At 41.2% G+C, this 17,284-nt stretch overlaps 1 protein-coding gene across 4 annotated transcripts in view; it reads left to right on the top strand.

Moving 5' to 3' along the window:
* FSHR (follicle stimulating hormone receptor) overlaps positions 1–17,284 on the top strand; it is a 163,404-nt gene that overhangs the window by 62,709 nt on the left and 83,411 nt on the right. For all 4 annotated transcript variants that reach the window (XM_048842931.2, XM_048842932.2, XM_075127179.1 and 1 more), the window contains exon 2: positions 3,752–3,823. In XM_048842931.2, the coding sequence (XP_048698888.1) occupies positions 3,752–3,823 (72 nt within the window). The remainder of the gene's footprint in view (positions 1–3,751; positions 3,824–17,284) is intronic.

Genomic DNA, 17,284 nt, shown 5'->3' on the forward strand with positions numbered 1-17,284 from the left:
GAAGAATGAGGGGGGATTTGATAGCTGCTTTCAACTACCTGAAAGGGGGTTCCAAAGAGGATGGCTCTAGACTGTTCTCAATGGTAGCAGATGACAGAACGAGGAGTAATGGTCTCAAGTTGCAGTGGGGGAGGTTTAGATTGGATATTAGGAAAAACTTTTTCACGAAGAGGGTGGTGAAACACTGGAATGCGTTACCTAGGGAGGTGGTAGAATCTCCTTCCTTAGAGGTTTTTAAGGTCAGGCTTGACAAAGCCCTGGCTGGGATGATTTAACTGGGAATTGGTCCTGCTTTGAGCAGGGGGTTGGACTAGATGACCTTCTGGGGTCCCTTCCAACCCTGATATTCTATGATTCTATGATTCTAAGTAGTTTTACTCATATGAGTAGTGTCACTGAGTTCAATGGGCCTACTCACATGAATGTAGTTACACGTGTGTAATTGTATGAACCATGGGTAACTAAAGAGTAGCAGAATCCAGCTCTTAATTAGAGGTATATACACATCTTGATGCTCTGCATCCATATCAAGAGGATTTGATTTAGAGCATTTCTATATACTGGCAAAAATATATATGGCTGTTCATACTGAACATGCCTTCTAGGGATCCCTAGTCAAGGAATTATTGCTACAAAATGGTGTTTGGAACAGGTTTCAAAGTAGATCAAAGCTAAACAGTTCCCTAATTGGTTCAGCTATGTAACACTAAGCCTACTGGGTATTTTGAAGGCTTACATTGTATTTAGCTGAACTATGAAAGTCCAGACATAGCTTTGAATGAACTACCTTCACCGTGTTTTGGGGAAAGCTTTACAAATTGCCTAATCCAGGTTAGGCCTTTTCTGGAAGCTCTTTAATCCTTCAACATTTGCATAATGATCTCAGTGCCTCAATTCTTATGCGACACTGTGTATGGAAGCAATTTCTGAACAGTTTCAATTAATAATAATAATAATAATAATAATAATTAATAATAGGAGAATGATGAAGTCCAAAATAGATTTAATCAATCATCTTTCACTAAATGAAAATATGAGAGGGCGAATTCATTCCTGGTATAACCCCATGGAAGTTAATGGAGTTAAACCAGACATGAATTTCACCCAAGGTATTTAAATATTGAACTACTTAAATTCAGAGATCTAAATGAGGGGCCATATTCCACCAAAGATATGCAGCTACATAGTAAAAATTCATTATAGTGGAATTCCAGCAAGATAATATCCTTACCTGAGATTTTAATTAAAACAAGATCATCGTGTGGAAATTCTAGACTAATTACATAGCATAATGAGGACAGTAGATTCTGTGAATACTTGATGTGAACAATGGGATAGAAAGTCTCTCTAGCCTTGAAGTGCAGATTGTTAAAAGATAGGTATAAACTGCAATGGTGTACAGTAGGTAATATCAATCTAAGTTCCTGTTTCCAGCCCTGTACAGATGTTAAAATAAGGCAACATCAATGGAAATGAAAAGGTAACAGATTTAAAACAACCATTAGGAAACAGTTCTTGGCCCTGAGATGATAAAAGCAAGGAATTGCTATTAGGTGAGGCTGTTGAGACAAAACCTCTGTGGTAATTCAAGAAACAATTAGATGTCATTCCTGGGGAAAAATAGACTGAGAGAGAGAATTGCATATTTGACATACCTGTGTGTGGCTTTTTGATTAAAAAGGTCCCTTTTTTTTCTTTTATGGCCAGCATCTGTCTTTGTACCTGAAAGGGTTTGAGTGTGATTTCAGTTGCCAACAGCAGTTCTGGAAATAAGGATAAATTCCTTTACCAACACAAAAATGAGGAGTCCTTGTGGCATCTTAGAGACTAACAAATTTATTTGGGCATACGTTTTCGTGGGCTAAAACCCACTTCATCAGATGCATGGAGTGAAACATACAGTAAGCAATATAAATATTACAGCACATGAAACCAGGACCCAATCCCTGCAACAAACCCCGTTGCGAACTCTGTCTGCATATCTATTCAAGGGACACCATCATAGGACCTAACCACATCAGCCACACAATCAGGGGCTCATTCACCTGCACATCTATCAATGTGATATATGCCATCATGTGCCAGCAATGCCCCCTGCCATGTACATTGGCCAAACTGGACAAGTCTCTATGCAAAAGAATAAATGGACACAAATCAGACATTAAGAATTGTAACATTCAAAAACCAGTAGGAGAGCACTTCAATCTCCCTGGACACTCAATAACAGACTTAAAAGTGGCAATTCTTCAACAAAAAAACTTCAAAAACAGACTTCAACAAGAAACTGCAAAAGTGGAGTTAATTTGCAAACTGGACATCATCAAATTAGGCCTGACTTAAGACTAGGAGTGGATGGGTCACTACAAAAAGTAATTTCCCCTCCTTTGATACTCACATCTTTTTGTCAACTGTTCAGAATAGGCTACTTCTCCCTTAATTGAATTGGTCTAGTTAGCACTGACCCTCCACTTGGTAAGGCAACTCCCATCTTTTCATGTGCTGTAAAAGATATATACTGTATATATAAGCTGTATACTGCTTACTGTGTTTTTCACTCTGTGCATCTAATGAAGTGGGTTTTAGCCCACGAAAGCTTATGCTCAAATAAATTTGTTAGTCTCTACAGACTAACATGGCTACCACTCTGAAACCTTTACCAACACACTGTATGATGTGTGTCCTGGCTTCTAACACATAATGGCCTTTCAGGTAGTATTAAATAACCTTATAAACAGGTAATTTTAGCATAAGTAATTCATTATTTTTTCACCACTATACATAATTAAATTTGTGGGGAAAAGCCTTTAATTAGGATAATGTTATTTATCCAAGGACCAGTAGATACCCCTCCTTTTTGTTTGTTAAGCACTACAGCACATTTCTGTATTTTCCTGTGTTTACTCTGCTAAAAGAGATGAACCTTCATTAGTAGAAGGGGCCTAAAGCAGTGCACTGACATTTATGTTCTTAGATTTTTTTTTGTGGAAAAGAGTCTTCCATGAACCATGCAGTACTTTCTGAAGTTCTCATTAGTTCCACCACCATTCTGTGGAATACTCTGCGTAATTATCAGCACAAACTGTTAAACACAGTATTCCCTATAGATTCCTAAAGTTACATCCACAGCAGATATTACCGGACACCCTATTGTCTGTGCACTTCTATTATTTAGGGTCAGATTGTGGCCTGACTTGTGTGCAAGGTACAGGGAGTATAAGGCAACCCTTTAGTGCCTTGTGTCAGTGACCTATCCCACCACTCACAGTACAGAAGGTGAATAAGGCCCCACAGAACCATTTCTTCCACCACCACATGCAGGTGGGCGGGAGAGGGCAGGAGGGGATGGGGAATGTCTCCATCCCCTGCCTCACCAAGCATTGGACAGTATAGTTATCCCAGGTGTGGACCAAGAACTGTTTACTCCCTGCCAAAGCAGTGGAGACCAAAAGGGAAACTGTGACTCATTGAGTGACATTTGGCCTCCTGGGATGCTTCAGTGGCAGCACAACAGCATGCTGCCCCTTGCTCAGGGCAAACTGTTAAAGCGTAAGGGCTACAGGGGAGTTATCCATACTGATGATGACAATGACAGCTCAACATCTTAAATTGTAAATTCTTTGGGGCAAAAATCTTCTCTGCCTCTGTGTTTGTGCCATCCAGAGAACAGTGGAACGACGATCCTGACTGGGGCCACTGGGTAGTATTGTGATATACATAATAAATAATCAGCATGAATTTTCTTTATTTTCAGGAGATTTGTCCTCACCAAGGTGAGAGTCGTTGCAAAAGGAGCTTTCTCAGGACTCGGTGACCTAGAGAAAATGTACGTATTGCATTCACTAGGAACCAACTTGTTATTTTAAACAGTGATTTGGGGTTGCAGATTCTTTTACTGTCCTGTTCTGCAAGCAAGCCACTCTCTCTCTCTGCACTGCAGGGATATGTTTTTCATCTAGTTACAGATCTGTGAAAAATTGAAACAATAAAGATAAACCAGCATTCCAAAACAACATTGTCACAAATACATCTGCAAGAAATAGTGTTTGGGCAAGGGTTGAGATCAGCACACAATGTCAGCATAATTAATGAGGAAAATGTCATAGCAAAAGTCCATGGCAATCTGAGAATTCATTACAGTGCTTCATTACAGTATGTCAACTCAGAATCAGCACTGCTGTTCAGAACTATGGGTCAACCAATTTCCCTTTCACCAGTGAATAATTGGACTAGTTTGCTGTATGTTTTATGGGAAGCAAGATTTGTGCTGAGATTTTACAAAGCCATCCACAGGATAGAGATGTCCACTTCCTATTAATTGTAGTGTTCAGATACCATGATGAATAAGCACATATAATTACAGAGGGCTTGAGCTGTTATTAATCAGTCTGATTAATTATGAGTGTAATTAATCTGGTAAACAGGTGTGGAATGCACCTGTTTCTGCGCTATTTTTCTGACACAGCCTTGTTCCCAGTGCACCTCCACCACTGGAGGAAAAAGAACAAGTAGTCTGACCAGTGTTCTTTTGCTGTTGAAAGTCATAGACTCAGCTTATAAGATCAGAAGGGACTATTGTGATCATCTACTCTGTTTCCTTACTTGGCTCCTCACCATCCTCCTTGCCCCAGCTCCCAGAATATTGCCTCCAGCATGTTGTTCATTCTTACATGCAACCCTTTGACTTTCTCTTGAGACTAAATCCCTCTGCCCAGTAGTATTGTTTTGTTTGTCCAGTTCTCTAAGTATCACAGAGCCTAAACTGGCAGACTCCCTGATTCATCAAGGCACTTAAGCATTTGCTTAACTCTAAGCATGTTGGTGGTACCATCCCAGTTTAGCAAAACACTTAAAGGATATGCTTAATTTTAAGTGCATGTTTAAGTCCCATTGGAAGAAAAAAAAAGTCTATTTGATTGGCAGTTGTGAATTTTCTGTAACACACTGTAATGTGACTTCAGACCCTTAGCAAAATAACGTGTACTTGATTTTGATTAAATGTGTTTCCCCTCTTATCTCCAATTCAACTCCGAAATGAAGTCAATATAAAAGCTTCCAATTCACTTCATGCAATTAGATTGGGTTCTTCATAAAAATAACATTTTTTTTCTTTTAAAAGAGGATGAAATAATAAATTGACTTTTTGACTACGAAGCAGTTACACATTTCTCTATAACAACCCACCAGTGCAGCCTCAGCTATGAAGTAGTAGAGGGACTACCTCTAAGGGTGATAGTGCAGCCCAGACTACATGGCCCATTCAGTGTTCGTCTCTCTTTTCACACTGCCAGGGTGGATACTAATTAATGCCAGAAGTGCTTTTGTGGAAGTGGACATCTGTAAACTAGGTCCTACACACAGACCATCAGCACATTTCAATGTAAGTCACTGAACAGTGGTCACATAGTAACAGCTTTCCATCATGAAAAAAGGGCTGAATTAGAACTGATACTGTATGTCCCACCTGCACCATAATGTGTAACTACCACCATGTTAGGGTACCTGATTACAACTCAGTAGCTCTCAACACGTTTAAAATACTATCTGGTCTTTTAGCTCTGATGAGATCCTCATCAGTGCTCATGTTCATGGTTCAGGAGCATAGTTAAAACGAGGGCTGTCAATTTAATTGCAGTTAACTCAAAAAATTAAACATGATTAAAAAAATTACTCGCAATTTAATCACACTGTTAAACAATAGATTACCAATTGAAATTTATTAAATATTTTGGGAAGTTTTTCTACATTTTCAAATACATTGATTTCAGTTACAGCACAGAATACAAAGTGTACACTGTTCACTTTATATTATTTTTATTACAAATATTTGCACTGTAAAAATAGTAAAAGAAATAGTATTTTTCAGTTCATCTCATACAAGTATTTTAGTGCAATCTCTTTATTGTTAAACTGGAACTTACAAATGTAGATATTTTTTGTTACATAACTGCACTCAAAAACAAAATAATGAAAAACTTTGGAGCCTACAAGTCCACTCAGTACTACTACTTGTTCAACCAATCGCTAAGAGAAACAAGTTTGTTTACATTTATGGGAGATAATGCTGCTAATGCTTCATATGCCCCTTCATGCTTCAGCCACCATTCCAGAGGACATGCTTCCATGCTGATGATGCTCGTTAAAAAAAAATGTGTTAATTAAATTTGTGACTGAACTCCTTGGGGAAGGATTGTATGTCTCCGGCTCTGTTTTACCTGCATTCTGCCATATATTTCATGTTATAGTAGTCTCGGATGATGACTCAGCACATGTTAATTTTAAGAACACTTTCACTGCAGATGTGACAAAACACAAAGAAGGTACCAATGTGAGATTTCTAAAGATCGCTACAGCACTCAACCCAAGGTTTAAGAATCTGAAGTGCCTTCCAAAATCTGTTAGGGACGAGGTGTGGAACATGCTTTCAGAAGTCTTAAAAGAGCAACGCTCTGATGTGGAAACTACAGAACCTGAACAACTAAAAAAGAAAACCAATCTTCTGCTAGTGGCATCTGACTCAGGTTATGAAAATGAACATGTGTTGGTCCCCACTGCTTTGGATTGTTATCGAGCAGAACCTGTCATCAGCATGGACACGTCCTCTGGAATGGTGGATGAAGTATGAATGAACATTTGAATCTTTAGCGCAGCTGGCATGCAAATATCTTGCAATGCCAGCTGCAACAGTGCCCTGTGAATGCCTGTTCTCACTCTCAGGTGACATTGTAAACAAGAAGCAGGCAGCATTATCGCCTGAAAATGTAAACAAACTTCTTTATCTGAGCACTTGGCTGAACAAGAAATAGGACTGAGTGGACTTGTAAGCTCTAAAGTTTTACATTGTTTTGTTTTTGAATGCATTTTTTGTATATAATTCTACATTTGTAAGTTCAGCGTTCATGATAAAGAGATTGCACTGCAGTACTTGTATTAGGTGAATTGAAAAATACTATTTCTTTTGTTTTTTACAGTGCAAATATTTGTAAGCGTAAATAAATATAAAGTGAGCACTTTACACTTTGTATTCTGTGTTGTAACTGAAATAAATATATTTGAAAATGTAGAAAACATCGAAAAATATTTAAATAAATGGTATTTTATTGTTTAACAGTGAGACTAATCGTGATTAATTTTTTTAATCACTTGACAGCCCTAGTTAAAACACAATTTGGTCCACCTACACAGCAAGATTAAACCATGTTGGGAGGAAAACTGTATTGCAGTCAAGGGGCATCTATACAGAAGTTATTGGTGCAGATGGTCCCATAGAAGGGAACCTTATAGCAATACCCTGAGACATCTGTTCACCCCAGTTAGAGGGCCTGATTCTCCCCTGCTTTACTTCAGCTGCTTTACATCAGTGCGTTGAACTCAATGAGCATTAAATTGGAGTAACACAATGGCTAATCTGACCTACTAAATTTTATTTCAAAGGATTTCCTGCACAGTGCTCATCGCTTGAATGCAGCAAACAGTCATCATTTTGTATGGTCATGGAGTTTACCAGTTAGGAATAAAACCAGCTCTGATCATGCAGTTAGTTTTGCTGGCACTTGCTTCTCACAGACTCTGCTGGTTTCCTTTTTTTGTTTGGTATTTGCAGAATATTATTAAAGTCATTGGACTGTGAAGTGGCTTGCAAAGTGAGCTGTAAACTGTTTACATGGTCTTTAATTACTCAGAAGCCATATGTCAGAGCTATATAATGTGTGTCAATATTGAATATGGTGGCTGTAACAAAGTGGTGATTTATTGTTAACAAAAAATTATATATGGAGATGAGCTCAGTTGAAAATACATCTTTGTGCTACTATAACTCTGGGGGAAAAACTGTTTATAACAAAGTATCTTTGAAAATAGAAGTGTGATTAATATGTATATGAGACAAATCAATATCAACAGGGATGTTGTATATGCAGATGAGCAGGCAAGCAGGTATAGTATGAAATAGCTCACAAATCATAAATATAACCCATATATCATTCATTGCAAATATTCATGATAACACAGGGACAAAAAATATATATAATCAAATGGTATATTTGCATATAAAAATAGAACTCTGAATGAAAGCCTCTTTTCTCACACAAGATCATGCACAAAAAAGAAGATTAAAGCAAACTGAAGGCTATTTAAAGGAAACAGCTATTAATAATGTGATATCTTAATATGGTCAAATTTGGTTTGCCTGATGTATACAAATTAGATACTTTTCTATACTGTACATACTGTGCTTACATGGAACTGAAAGATTAAAAATCAAGAGACTGACTAAATTTGCTGTGTATATTAGTGAATGAGACATGTAAGGGAAAATCAGATTTCCCACAGCCTAAAAGACCATTTTAATTTATTTACAATGTGTCTATTAGAGAGATTGTCAGAACCATTTGTAACTGTGCTTTTGCGAATGGGGTTGGTCTTAAGGCCCATAATTTAGCAGGTAATTACCTACCTTGGACACCAGCTTACCTGCTATTAGAAGTGGAGCTGCCACAGAGAGAGGGCCTGCCAGTATACTGAAGTATTCTGGGAAACTAGGGCGGGGAGAAATAGATGGTCCTCCAGAAAATCTGGATAAGAATCCTAAGTCTTATACTCTCATGCAGACTCAAAAAAAGTTTTGATTAAGGTCATCATACCTGTATTTAGCAGAAAATTAGGGATATGAAGGAATTTATTTTCTCACAGAAGGCTATTTCAAAGAACGAGAGATCTAAACAGCAGTCTAACCAGCTTGGAAACGGGTGACCTTCTCACCAGCTGCTCTCAAGCTTCTCTTCTGCTGTGTCTCCACTCTAATTTAGTAAATAGGAATACAGTCAAAAACATTAGTTATGCCAGTTACACCTTTTTTTCTGTTCCACTTCTAGCCAATAGGAATTTATCTGTTCCTATAAACTCCTGTATGTGTGCTGCTGCTGCTGACCTAGGTGCACTATAAGCTATCCCGGGGGGAGGGATAGCTCAGTGGTTTGAGCATTGGCCTGCTAAACCCAGGGTTGTGAGTTCAATCCTTGAGGGGGCCATTTAGGGATCTGGGGCAAAAATTGGGGATTGGTCCTGCTTTGAGCAGGGGTTTGGGCTAGATGACCTCCTGAGGTCCCTTCCAACCCTGATATTCTATGATTCTATGATTTACTTAGTGTGGGCTGAAAAGTTCTTAATTAGAAAGAGAGAAAATCTGAGGCATATAAAAGAAGGTTCTCTTTGCAGTTTCCTCATGTTTCCAGAGTTTAGCATGGCAGGAGTGCTGAATGCAGATGTGACAATGCGTAGTCTAACCCCAGATACCATAGCTGTTTAGAGGTAATTAGGCCTGATACTAAATAGTTGACCTGAAGTCGGGAGGGAAATGCTAACCTTAGTTTACACCCAGAAAACTTAATTATACAGCAGACAGAAACAATCACAGAACCAGACAGAGATTATACAAACAAACAATAGGGAAATGGGGACTACAGTGATAGAACAACACAGAAATGAGGATTCTTGCCAGACAAGATGCTATCAAACTAAGTTTCCTTTTACATCTCCTTGGCAATTCCCTTTCTCTGGAGGTGATAGGCATTATTAGGACAGGATTGTATTCCTAATAGCCCAATAGCACGTTATTTCAATGTGACTAGTTTGGAATGTAAGGATATGACCATTCGCTTCCCTGCTCATGGCTGCCTCTGCTGTTTAGCCAAAGGCCTTAGCCTAAGAAGAGGGCCGCAGACTGTCGCGGTAAGAGAAGGCCCTTACACCGGCAGACAGTGATTTTGATTCTTTCTTTTATATCTCTATAACTAACCAAGTGATAAGAATACACCTAAATTCTTAGAGTATAGGCCTTTATAGACAGGCCTGAATATCTGTGTCCTAACAAAGATTTTCAAAAAGTTCCTGAGGGATTTAGGAGCACAGATTATATTGGAGGACAATGGGAGTTGTGCTCCTAAATCTTGAAAATCATGAAAACCTCAGAGCTCAAGGAAACTGACAGATCAGCACTCCTCAAGATCGAAGTCCTCTTGTCTATAGAACAGACAGTGGCAATACAAGCACTGGTTTCTCTTCATCTCCCCACTAATGTCCTTCACCAGTAGTCTAGAGGTGTCATCTGTGGATAAGAGGCTAATTTTGTCACTAGGCGTATTCAGTCCTTTAGCTTCTCTGCTGGGACTACCAACAAAGTGACAATTAGCGCTGCATTTCATGGTGATTTATATTGATCTTCTAGGAACAAGACATGACTGAGACCACCAATATTTTATATAAGGCAACTAAGCGGCTGCACAGTGCTAAGAAGTCACAATTTGACGACTTCAATAGCTCAGACATAGGTGAGAGGTTTATCGCAGGAGTGGGTGGGTGAGATTCTGTGGCCTGCGTTGTGCAGGAGGTCAGACTAGATGACCATAATGGTCCCTTCTGACCTTAATATCTATGAAACTCTATGAAACTTCCATCCTGGCTGAAACTTGAGCTATCCAGTCTCCCATAAATGTTCATTCCACAAGATCCGAATCCCAAACTCACTGAAGTTGAGGACTCTTTCCACTGATTTCAGTGGGCTTTGGATTAGACACAACTGCATTTTTTAACAAAAAAAATTGTTTAAAACCAAGTGATTGCTGAATCAAGGCATTAAATGGCAAGTTTCATGATGACAATGTGCCCACTTATGTGCTTATAATTAGGCACATGCTTAAGTACTTTGCTGAATATGAGCCTAAAACTCCCTAGTTTTAAGCATTTCTACCTTGGCTGTAAAATGCTTGCCATGGCTGCAACTTGGCACACAGGATAGTGTCACTAGTAGTAAGATTGCAGATTATGTTTTCTTTATGCCACCCACTCCTAAACCGAATTTCACACCTCTTGATAATCTGTACCTTATTCCCTGATAACCAGAAACTTCTGTGCCTAAACTCTGTACCATTTTCTTTTTACTTCAACATTATCTTAATAAAATTATTAAATCAGTTCCTTTTTTAATTTATTTAGCATTCTTGTTTCAAAGATTATCAGTTGTAATCAGTTGCAACTTCACACAGAACCAGCATAGTGGCACAATCTTGCACTAAATTCTCTGTGGAGAAAGAAGTGGTTCGGGGCTATTTAGAAAACTGTTTAGAAAAGCTGGATGAGCACAGGTCCATGGGGCCGGATGTGCTGCATCCGAGAGTGCTAAAGGAGTTGGTGGATGTGATTGCAAAGCCATTGGCCGTTATCTTTGAAAATTCATGGCGATCCGGGGAAGTCCCAGACGACTGGAAAAAGGCTAATGTAGTGCCCATCTACATTACATGTAGTGTAGGAAAGAAGGAGGATCCTGGGAACTACAGGCCAATCAGCCTCACCTCAGTCCCTGGAAAAATCATGGAGCAGGTCCTCAAGGAATCATTTCTGAAGCATCTAGAGGAGAGGAAAGTGATCAGGAACAGTCAGCATGGTTTCAGAGTAACAGCCGTGTTAGTCTGTATTCGCAAAAAGAAAAGGAGTACTTGTGGCACCTTAGAGACTAACCACGGATTCACCAAGGGCAAGTCATGTCTGACTAATCTAATTGCCTTCTATGACGAGATAACTGGCTCTGTGGATGAGGGGAAAGCGGTAGATGTGTTATTCCTTGACTTTAGCAAAGCTTTTGACACGGTCTCCCACAGTATTCTTGCCAGCAAGTTAAAGAAATATGGGCTGGATGAATGGACTATAAGGTGGATAGAAAGTTGGCTAGATTGTCGGGCTCAACGGGTAGTGATCAATGGCTCCATGTCTAGTTGGCAGCCGGTATCAAATGGAGTGCCCCAAGGGTTGGTCCTGGGGCCGGTTTTGTTCAATATCTTCATAAATGATCTGGAGGATGGTGTGGATTTCACCCTCAGCAAGTTTGCAGATGACACTAAACTGTGAGGAGAGGTAGATACGCTGGAGGATACAGAGGGCCCTAGACAAATTAGAGGATTGGGCCAAAAGAAATCTGATGAGGTTCAACAAGGACAAAGTGCAGACTCCTGCACTAAGGACGGAGGAATCCCATGCACTGCTACAGACTAGGGACCGAATGGCTAGGCAGCAGTTCTGCAGAAAAGGACCTAGGGATTACAGTGGACGAGAAGCTGAATATGAGTCAACAGTGTACCCTTGTTGCCAAGAAGGCCAATGGCATTTTGGGATGTATATGTATGGATTGCCAGCAGATCGAGGGACGTGATCATTCCCCTCTATTGGACATTGGTGAGGCCTCATCTGGAGTACTGTGTCCAGTTTTGGGCCCCACACTACAAGAATCATAGAATCATAGAAGGTTAGGGTTGGAAGGGACCTCAGGAGGTCATCTAGTCCAACCCCCTGCTTGAAGCAGGACCAATCCCCAATTTTTGCCCCAGATCCCTAAATGGCCCCCTCAAGGATTGAACTCACAACCCTTGGTTTAGCAGGCCAATGCTCAAACCACTGAGCTATCCCTCCCCCCCCAAGAAGGATGTGGAAAAATTGGAAAGAGTCCAGCAGAGGGCAACACAACTGATTAGGGGACTGGAACACATGAGTTATGAGGAGAGGCTGAGGGAACTGGGATTGTTTAGTTTGCGGAAGAGAAGAATGAGGGGGGATTTGATAGCTGCTTTCAACTACCTGAAAGGGGGTTCCAAAGAGGATGGATCTAGACTGTTCTCAGTGGTAGCTGATGACAGAACAAGGAGTAATGGTCTCAAGTTGCATTGGGGGAGGTTTAGGTTGGATATTAGGAATAACCTTTTCACTAGGAATGTGGTGAAACACTGGAATGTGTTACCTAGGGAGGTGGTAGAATCTCCTTCCTTAGATATTTTTAAGGTCAGGCTTGACAAAGCTCTGGCTGGGATGATTTAGTTGGGGATTGGTCCTGCTTTGAGCAGGGGGTTGGACTAGATGCCTCCTGAGGTCCCTTCCAACCCTGATATTCTATTATTCTATGATTCTATGATGTATGTCCCAAATAAGGGATAACACATACATCATCAGGCAAGGACGGGCAGCCTGAGTCTGGTGCTACCAAAAATGCTTCAGTTTTGGAAATTGCAATGTTACCAGTCCTTTTTATTTTTCCTTCAGAATTTATTGTGTACCTCATCTTTTGGTAGTGGTGGGTCAGGTAATAAAGAAAATAGTAATTTGAATTATTTTGAGGACTTTTAAAACATGAACGTAACAGAGACCCCTGGAAACTGGTTCTAGATAGCAGAGACATTCTGGACAATTATGGTCCCTCTGGACCTGGGATCTCAAACTCAAATCACCATGAGGGCCATATGAGGACTAGTACATTGGCCCAAGGGCCGCATCACTGAAATCTTTTCATACAACGATATAAAAGTATAGTCAAAAATTTTAAAAATGAAGAGTAATATACTATGCTATTAAAAGTCAATGTATTAACTTTTTAAAAACTGTAATGTGAAGAGGGGTTTTAATAAAATATAAACACCTATAACTATTCCTTATGTGGTCAGTAACACTGATGATGATCTACACTAACAGTCTATCAACATAGCTGTAACGGCAGGAACTTTTTAAGGTAACTATTCATACAAAATAAGTTCATAGAATCATAGAATATCAGGGTTGGAAGGGACCCCAGAAGGTCATCTAGTCCAACCCCCTGCTCGAAGCAGGACCAATTCCCAGTTAAATCATCCCAGCCAGGGCTTTGTCAAGCCTGAGATCCACACCATCCTCCAGATCATTTATGAAGATATTGAACAAAACCGGCCCCAGGACCAACCCTTGGGGCACTCCATTTGATACCGGCTGCCAACTAGACATGGAGCCATTGATCACTACCCGTTGAGCCCAACAATCTAGCCAACTTTCTATCCACCTTATAGTCCATTCATCCAGTCCATATTTCTTTAACTTGCTGGCAAGAATACTGTGGGAGACCGTGTCAAAAGCTTTGCTAAAGTCAAGGAATAACACATCCACCGCTTTCCCCTCATCCACAGAGCCAGTTGCCACTTTTAACAAACATTCTTCCTAACTACTCACAGCAAAGAATCATACATGCTGAACTTCATACCTCAGACTGCTCATCTAGTCCATGAGGTCCTGCTCCTGCCCCACCTCTTTCCACCCCTTCCCTGCCCCCATTCCAACCCCTTTCCCCGCCCCAACTCTGCCCCCTCCCTGCCCCTATTCCAACCCCTTCCCCAAATCCCCACCCTGGTCCCTCCTCTTCTCTGCCTCCTCCCCTGAGAATCATAGAATCATAGAATATCAGGGTTGGAAGGGACCTCAGGAGGTCATCTAGTCCAACCCCCTGCTCAAAAGCAGGACCCATACCCAATTAAATCATCCCAGCCAGGGCTTTGTCAAGCCTGACCTTAAAAACGTCTAAGGAAGGAGATTCCACCACCTCCCTAGGCAACGCATTCCAGTGTTTCACCACCCTCCTAGTGAAGAAGTTTTTCCTAATATCCAACCTGAACCTCCCCCACTGCAACTTGAGACCATTACTCCTTGTCCTGTCCTCTTCCACCACTGAGAATAGTCTAGAACCATCCTCTCTGGAACTACCTCTCAGGTAGTTGAAAGCAGCTACCAAATCCCCCCTCATTCTTCTTTTCTGCAGACTAAACAATCCCAGTTCCCTCAGCCTCTCCTCATAACTCATGTGTTCCAGACCCCTAATCATTTTTGTTGCCCTTCGCTGGACTCTCTCCAATTCATCCACATCCTTCTTGTAGTGTGGGGCCCAAAACTGGACACAGTACTCCAGATGAGGCCTCACCAATGTCGAATAGAGGGGGACGATCATGTCCCTCGATCTGCTCGCTATGCCCCTACTTATACATCCCAAAATGCCATTGGCCTTCTTGGCAACAAGGGCACACTGCTGGCTCATATCCAGCTTCTCGTCCACTGTCACCCCAGGTCCTTTTCCGCAGAACTGCTGCCTAGCCATTCGGTCCCTAGTCTGTAGCTGTGCATTGGGTTCTTCCGTCCTAAGTGCAGGACCCTGCACTTATCCTTATTGAACCTCATCAGATTTCTTTTGGCCCAATCCTCCAATTTGTCTAGGTCCCTCTGTATCCAATCCCGGCCCTCCAGCGTATCTACCACTCAACCCAGGTTAGTATCATCCGCAAATTTGCTGAGAGTGCAATCCACACCATCCTCCAGATCATTTATGAAGATATTGAACAAAACCGGCCCCAGGACTGACCCCTGGGGCACTCCACTTGACACTGGCTGCCAACTAGACATGGAGCCATTGATCACTACCCGTTGAGCCCAACAATCTAGCCAACTTTCTACCCACCTTATGGTGCATTCATCCAGCCCATACTTCCTTAACTTGCTGACAAGAATACTGTGGGAGACAGTGTCAAAAGCTTTGCTAAAGTCAAGATACAATACATCCACTGCTTTCCCTTCATCCACAGAACCAGTAATCTCATCATAGAAGGCGATTAGATTAGTCAGGCATGACCTTCCCTTGGTGAATCTATGCTGACTGTTCCTGATCACTTTCCTCTCATGTAAGTGCTTCAGGATTGATTCTTTGAGGACCTGCTCCATGATTTTTCCGGGGACTGAAGTGAGGCTGACTGGCCTGTAGTTCCCAGGATCCTCCTTCTTCCCTTTTTTAAAGATTGGCACTACATTAGCCTTTTTCCAGTCATCCAGGACTTCCCCCGTTCGCCACGAGTTTTCAAAGATAATGGCCAATGGCTCTGCAATCACAGCCGCCAGTTCCTTTAGCACTCTTGGATGCAACTCATCTGGCCCCATGGACTTGTGCACGTCCAGTTTTTCTAAATAGTCCCTAACCACCTCTTTCTCCACAGAGGGCTGGCCATCTATTCCCCATGTTGTGATGCCCAACGCCAGGTCCCTGCTCCTCCCCCCTTCCTGGAAAGTCCTAAGTGCCGCCAAACAGCTGTTTGGTGGCGGGAAGCCCTGGGAGGTAGGCGTAGGAGAGGGGACGCAGCATGCTCTGAGAGGAGAAGGAGGGGGGCAAGCGGTGAGAGGAGCTTGGCTGCCGGTGGAGTCAGCGCCTATGGCGGACCACAAGAAATAACTCAGCAGGCCGCATGTGGCCTGCGGGCCATGTGTTTGAGACCCCTGCTTTGGACAAACCTACTGTCTTTGAAAAAAGGCAGAATATGGATTTGCAGGAGCTGTTGTGATCTATCAGGTAAATGTGCATCCACAAAAGTATTAAACACCACAAACTGCAAGGGAGAGAAGCTACACATGGCGTTCATAGAAAAATACATAAAGATCATGCTTTTCACAATAAATATTCAAGGGTTTACCACCATACGTGTTATATTCTAGTTTACCTTGTTGTAGGTTTTGTGTAATTTTCTGTATAATGGGAATAGCTAGAGATACAAATAAGCCTGCTACTGCATTTACATGAGTCTAAAAATGCATTTTCTCTCAGACAGTAGAGAACTATGTTTTTTTAAAGTAAGGACTTTTACATTAATCAACAAAAGTGAGGAAATTCAAAGTTAAAACTGAGAAGCCAGAGACTGAATGTCTCATGCGTTTGATGATGTAATATGGAACCTTTTATGCCTGATTCACCATCTCGAATGCAGTATAGGTCAGCAGTGACTGAAGATTGCTACCATCCAATAAATATTTGATCATCTGTGTGTCATGAATAATCACAGATCTTGGTCCTGTTCCTCTGGTGGGATTCCACATCCCAAACAACAGCATCACAGTTGCAGTTTGAGTATTCAGGCCAAGGACTGAATGGGCAGAAGGACTGATCATTCTCTTCTGAAACCTACAAGTGACACTTCCTCCTCTAATCCTTGGAGATGATATCTCTGATTCAGGCCTGTAGTTCAATAGCAAAACAATGTAAGGAAGCATTCATTACTACTATACATATATGCATACATACATATATATATATATACATACATACAAACACAGAGGCACTGTATTTGCTCTGTTAGATAAACAGTGTCCTGTATGGCATGCACACACACAGATAAGCGTAGAATCGTCACCTCCCCTGACACCACACGCTCCCCTTTGAAGTTTATTCCTATTTTGGCTGGGTGAATGGCTATGCTCCACTTTCTCAAGGGTTCCACAATATACTGTCAGTGCAAAACCTAGACTGAGATTCATTTTGCTGCTGCTTCTCAACGTGATTGGATTTGGTTGAGTTGTATTTTGATCAACCTTAAATTCTCAAGATGTGGGCTCACTACCAATAATGCTCTGTCTCCTGCTCCTGCAAATACTCCTTTTAGGATAGTTATCTTAAGTTTTCTGCATGTAAGAATAC

This window comes from Caretta caretta, chromosome 3, assembly GCF_965140235.1.
Source record: "Caretta caretta isolate rCarCar2 chromosome 3, rCarCar1.hap1, whole genome shotgun sequence".
Taxonomy (NCBI): Eukaryota; Metazoa; Chordata; order Testudines; family Cheloniidae; genus Caretta; species Caretta caretta.